The sequence below is a fragment of the Asparagus officinalis genome, chromosome 2 (assembly GCF_001876935.1).
Source record: "Asparagus officinalis chromosome 2, Aspof.V1, whole genome shotgun sequence".
In the NCBI taxonomy this organism is placed as follows: domain Eukaryota; kingdom Viridiplantae; phylum Streptophyta; class Magnoliopsida; order Asparagales; family Asparagaceae; genus Asparagus; species Asparagus officinalis.
This window is the reverse complement of record NC_033795.1, coordinates 32,483,209-32,489,835: the sequence shown is the minus strand read 5'-3', so window position 1 is coordinate 32,489,835 and position 6,627 is coordinate 32,483,209. Positions and strand designations below refer to the sequence as shown.

General features: G+C 37.2%; 1 protein-coding gene across 1 annotated transcript in view; it reads left to right on the top strand.

Moving 5' to 3' along the window:
• LOC109830634 (protein NUCLEAR FUSION DEFECTIVE 4-like) overlaps positions 1,784–6,627 on the top strand; it is a 5,169-nt gene continuing 325 nt past the window's right edge. The window contains 4 exon segments of the mRNA XM_020397951.1: positions 1,784–1,845; positions 1,939–2,505; positions 4,136–5,055; positions 6,498–6,626. Coding sequence (XP_020253540.1) covers positions 2,176–2,505; positions 4,136–5,055; positions 6,498–6,626 — 1,379 coding nt within the window. The 5' untranslated portion in view covers positions 1,784–1,845; positions 1,939–2,175.

Genomic DNA, 6,627 nt, shown 5'->3' with positions numbered 1-6,627 from the left:
CTAGGGCTCTCCCATGTTGCCTCGGTGTACGGCTGGGGCTGTCAACGTGAAGGAGCGAAGCGAGCCTGTTAGTGAGGTGGTGGAGAGGTGTGCTTAGCGTAGTCTTCAAGCGGTCACTGCTTGGCCTGATCAACAGGAGGGGGAGGATGAGGATCGAATGATGAAGAGGGCTCCTGAGGAGGAATTTTATTAAGGAGTTCGTTTGTGAAGGAAGCGAATTGCTATTGGAGAGATTGAGAAATCCTCCGAGCTGACTCCTCTAGTTGGGCTTGAGTGACATAGACCAAATGTTGGTCATCAACGGAAGGATTAGAAGATCGGCTTGGGTGATCAGAATCAGCCATCTTGTATGAAGAATGATGATGAGCCCCATGGTGGGTGCCAAACTGTTTATTTCAGTTATTTAACAGGGGGTTTATTAGTGAATTATGAGAGGTGTTAGGGTCCTCAAACTCCTTCAGATGGTTGGTTCTTGTGCCGATGGTTTCGTCCTGCACAAGAAGAACTCGTAAGAGGTCAAAGTTAGGATTTCCAGTGGTTCCTCCAACGATCAAGTCAGAATTAAGTTTGAGTAGAGAAGTAAGAGTTAAGTAGCAATGAGAGTTGCTCAGAATTGCTTAGAATAGTTTGCCCTAGGTAGCAAAAATCAGTTTTCTTTTATAGCAGATTAGAAAAGTAGAAAGGTAACTTTGGCCGAGTCAAGCTAGCGGCTTAGTCATAATCTACTTTACAGGTGTCAACCGCTGAGGAGGGTGAATAACCTAGGCGTTTAATGTGAGGGTGACAGGATGTGCATTGTGCTGACGAGGTCTGATGAGTCATAAAGACTTTCGGGCTAAAGCAATGATGACTTTGATCATGTATTAAAGGTGATGACAATTAGCTGTCGGCAGGGGGCTCGATGATACACCACCTTCCGACTCGTCTCGCTGGAGGCCGATAAACACCGTCTTTTTAGTCGGCTTCGCAAGTTGTCGGCCTGGAAGGGCCGAGCGCCGAGAGGGAGTAGGGTCGACTGGAGTGGTAGGCCGAGTGAGGATGCTTCTCGTCTAGATCTTGCAAATAGGCCGACAAGTACCGCCTTTTTAGTCAGCCTCGTAAGTTGTCGGCCTATTGGGTCGATCGCTGGAGTCGCTCGAGTCGTCCTTCTTTGAATATGGTTGATTAGGCACGGGGCGGGACACATGTTGACCTCCCAATGAGGATTAACACTTAACTATTTGCATGTATAACGGAGGCTATATAAAACCAAGGATGTAAAGGATCCTACCCTTCGCTCCTAAAAGAAAAACATATAATCTTGTAAACATGATTCGTCTAAAAATGCCAATTTGGTAATTTAGCCTATCTAATATGCTTAGAACTAATCTAGAAGTGAAAATTCTCAAGGAAAAAAAAACTATATATAGTTGTCTTTATGCATGTACATATCTATCCTACGAACTCTATAAAAATGAAAAAAAAGGTAAGAATTTGCATGTTACATGAAATAAGGCAACTTGTCTCTTTCTCATGTTTATCCAAATTCCACCTCATTCCTAACAAAACCTAAAAAGAGCCTAAATCTGATCTCAGATGATCTCATGTCTTCAATCTGTTTCTCAGAACCCAAAGGAGAGTTCCATTCAGATTTCGGACAAGAAATTATTTTGTCCATTTTACAAACACGTGCAACTCACACAAGCAATGCATCCTGGTACATATCGTCCGCACCACATCAATTCACATGTTAATTAATTGCACATCATTTCAAAAATTCCCCTCTCATTCTTCGGCTCGTCATCTTTCATAAGGAAAAGAATCCTGTTCATCAACATAGCCAACTTTCCCATAAAAATATTTTTGGTATAATTACAGAAATATAGAGACATTGATGAAGTTTTAAAGCCCATCAATTCTTTTTCTTTGTAAAGTTCATGTTTTCCCTTTCTTTCTCAGTTGGTTGCTGAAGATTCTAAAACAGGAGCAATCATTGAAGTCTCTTCTGCATTGAAAAAGAAGAAGAATGCTTTTCATATTTTAAGGAAAAGATAAACTCTCATCTTTCTCTCAAGTCCCCCATCAAAAAGTGATTTTGTTTTTTCACCTGCATGTTCTCCTGCTAGTGCAAAGTTTCAATATTTTTGGAGTATTTCTCTCCAAATTGCATCTGGGTATTGTTTTAATTGATATCAAATGGGCCAAGGGAGGTTTTGTTCCCTGCTGAGAAATAGATGGCTTGTTTTTGTGGCAGCAATGTGGGTTCAATCTGCTGCAGGAGTTGGCTATCTCTTTGGTAGCATATCTCCAGTGTTGAAGGCATCACTTGGTTACAATCAGAGGCAAGTTGCTAGTCTTGGTGTTGCTAAGGATCTTGGAGACAGTGTTGGATTCCTTGCTGGTTTGCTCTCTGAGGTCCTGCCTCTTTGGGCTGCCCTTCTTGTTGGGGCTGTTAAGAATTTTGTTGGCTATGGATGGGTTTGGCTAATTGTTATCGGGAGGGTGCCTCCTTTGCCTCTTTGGGGGGTGAGTTTGAAATTTTGATTTTTAATTTTATGGATAGATGGCTTATTTAACTAGTTTATGGATAGTCATTTGATGATCGGTAATTTGTCATGTTATTTTTACGGTAAATTACAGAAATACCTCCTGTTGGATGTAGGAATCACAGGAAACTCCTCAATGCAAATCATCAATTGAATATAATAATCATATACATGCTTATATATAGGTAAAGAAAGTTGTATTATCTTATGAGCACAGTTTTGTAATCCAAGTTACATTCATTGAAATTGGAGGCGTCAAGTGTCACTTTTGAAATCTTATGGGGGGTTTAATTTTTGGAGGATTTTATGTAATTTTCCTTCTTTTACTTTCCTATACCAAATTATTTACGGGTTTCATGGAGTTACGATCAAATTGGATACTTTGATAAAAAATTCTAGCTCTCCTTTTGTTTTTATTAGACATTATTATTCTGTTTTAGTACTTCTGAGATGTATATCATCTTGCAGGGTACAAGGGGAGTAGTGATTGTGGAGAAATCATATTTCCTTCCAAATTCATGGGTATAAATGGAGTAGTAATTTTTATTTTGCTATGCTTTTTGAACAAAATTGTGTTCTTTAGGTATGTTCTTAGAACGAAGATGGATAAAGACGGTGTGGAACACTTATTGAAAATGATGGGATATAAAATTGAATTCACTTGTAATGGCCATTGAGTTCCGGCACACATATGCGTGCATAACATACATAATAGTAAATGCATATATACATTTATACATCATAGATGTACGCATACAAATGATTATCAATGTGTATGTATCTGTATGTTGGCACATGCAGAAACTTGCATATACTACTTCTGAAAATTATAGGGGACATTCAGTTATTGATGCCAGCTCCTTTTGGTAGATTGTTCACCTGTATTTCACCTTGCACCAACCAATAAATCTTAGCACTTCTCACAAAGAAACAACCATTTCTGAACATTTTGTCTGCTCATTTTGTTCCACTTGCCATTGTAGAACACCATTTTCATTTTGTATCTAACCATGTGAAAATAGTTTTATGTGTGCAGTTTGGCATGAATCTTATTTTGTCATTCCTGAATAGATTTTTCTTTTTGTGGTTCCATTAAAATTTTATTTAATGATGATGATGTCCATGGTACCGTGATAAGGTACACTCCTCTGGAGTATGATTATGGCTACTAGTCTGAAGGCAAATTTGTGTGCCATTTTTGTAGCATAACATGGTGATTGAGCCCACACGAAAGGAACCCCTTTCCCCAATAGTTTGTCTTCTTAGCATAATGTATTGACATGAACAAGTGTCTCTTATAGTTTTCCCCTGTGCATTCAATAAAGATTTTCAATTTTAAGCTTTTTTTATGTGCTGTAGTTGTCATTTTCCACGTCTATCTATTAGTGCCTTTTTTAATCAAATTAACTTTGAAAACTTGGTAATCGAATGAGGCAATTTTGGCCATAGATTCATGAAAATATCAACTTCATGTTAGTCTGCTAGTAACCTTGAAAAACTTGAAATTCTCTCCTAATAGTGCTTCTCCAACAATTTCTATTTCCATGACATTTTCCATCAAAAGTGATCTTTAGGTATGATTTTCACTAAACAGTATATCATTTGTGCAGATGTGCATTCTTATATTTATTGCCACCAATGGAGAGACCTATTTCAACACAGCTTCACTGGTCTCTTGTGTACAAAACTTCCCAAAAAACAGAGGCCCCATAGTTGGCATACTAAAAGGCTTTGCCGGTCTAAGTGGTGCAATCTTATCTCAGATATACGCAATGATACATGCACCTGATCACGCTGCCCTCATCTTCATGATAGCTGTGGGACCCTCGATGGTAGTCATCACCCTCATGTTTATTGTTAGACCTGTTTGCGGGCACAAGCAAGCTCGGTCCTCTGATAACTCTAGCTTTTTGTTCGTCTATAGTGTGTGCTTGATTCTTGCTGCATATTTGATGAGCGTGATGCTTCTTGAAGACCTAATAAACCTTAGCCAAACCGTGGTTACCATGTTAACAGTGATGCTAATCTTTCTCTTATTGGTTCCGATTGTTATTCCTTTGCTATTGACATTCTATTTTCATGGTACTTCTCAAGATCAAGAGCATCTACTACCCGAGACTAAAGAAGGGCTGACAAGGGAACCGAGTGAGTATATTTTGAGCGAGGTTGAAGATGAGAAACCCAAGGAAGTTGATTTACTTCCGGAAACTGAGAGACAAAAGAGGATTGCACAGTTACAAGCACAATTAGTACAAGCTGCATCATGGGGAGCTGTGAGAGTCAAAAGGAGGAGAGGGCCACACAGAGGAGAGGACTTCACTCTGATGCAGGCTTTGATAAAAGCTGATTTTTGGCTTATATTCATCTCTCTTTTGTTGGGATCGGGGTCTGGATTGACTGTGATCGATAATTTGGGGCAGATGAGCCAGTCTTTAGGTTACAAAGGAACACATATTTTCGTGTCGATGTTCAGTATTTGGAATTTTCTTGGACGCATAGCGGGGGGATATTTTTCTGAAATTATTGTGAGGTATGATCCTTAAATTTTGAAAAAGTTGTAAATTTTCATGTTTCTTTATGTTGAAATAAAGTTACTGTTAGGCAATAAGTTGAAACTTGAAATATAGATTGTCATATATATAGCATAGAAAGTATTAGCACAAGTGAACTTTCGGAGGATATAGACGTGGAAAACAGAACATAATCTAAAATGCAAAGTTTTTCTGTTGCTAAGTTAGAATAATACTCTATGCTGTGAAGAAACAGTAAGTTTTTTAATATTTTTTATTTTATAAGCACTAGTATCTTAGTGCCTGCGATGTTTGCATGACATAGACGGTGATTTGCCTTTTTCTTTTTTCTTATTTTTTTTTTTTGAATTGTTGGATTTTTCTCAGGGTGAGGACATTGCAGTTGATTTTTTTTCCATGTGTAAGGATATTAATTCAGTTAATCTTTCTAAATATGAGGATATTTCCATGTTTTGCCCCCAAGTATAAAGGTCATTTTCAGGATTCTGAAAATGTGAGCCACAAACTAAAAAGGGGCCTTCTCTTAATATATAGTATAGATTAGATAATCGTGTTCCATTAAATAAGGATCATGTTACTTGCAAAAGTGAGCTTTATAAGTGAAACCCTGATCATGCAACATAAGACACTTCTGCTAATTACCAACGAGCATGAACAGGATGAATTATATGAAATCAATATATTTGGGTAATCTCATAGGCCTTACCACAGAAGTATGTTTGGTATAAAACGTTAGATTTTTTTTCCATAAATAAGGACCATACTACTTGTAAAAGTAATCTTTACAAGTGAAACCCTGATCATGCAACATAGAATATTTCTGCTTTCAACAATCATATAGATATGAGAAACAGTTTCACCTTATGTTACCCTCTCCAGAATTGAAATCTTAAGTGCGCCCTTTACTCAAACTTCCCATTATACTATTTCAACAAACTAACTTTTACTGTAATCAAATAATTACAAATGTTTTTTTTATCTGTCATAATAATAAAAAATTACAAATGTTGTTATTTAGAATGTGTGTATTTGACAGCAGCTAAAGTGGCAGTTAAACTTCGTTTATTATCTATCATACATATCGTATATGATTGGTTTGAACCAACAAGATTTATAATACATGATCTACATGAATATCCCACTAAGATGTAAAAAAATATAAAAGATGATCTACATAAGATGTATCTAGTAATGCATATATATAATTCTTGATTTCATGGTAAATGATGTTGAAGGTTATATAAATCATTTCTCTCTTCACAAATTGGGTATCTTTCTAAATTCAGCGTGTAGTCATAACCATGGTTTGAATATAATTGCATTGTTAGAGCATACACTTCTTTGATTTGAATGTAAATTATTGGTATATCATATCAATTTCTCATACATGAACTCCAACTTATGTTCTTTTATTGCCTTATGAATTAATTTTATCAATCAGGGATCATGCATACCCGAGACCAGTAGCCTTAGCAGTAGCTCAAGTTCTAATGGCTATCGGCCACTTCTTATTTGCAATGGCTTGGCCTGGAACAATGTACGTAGGAACTTTACTAATTGGACTCGGATAT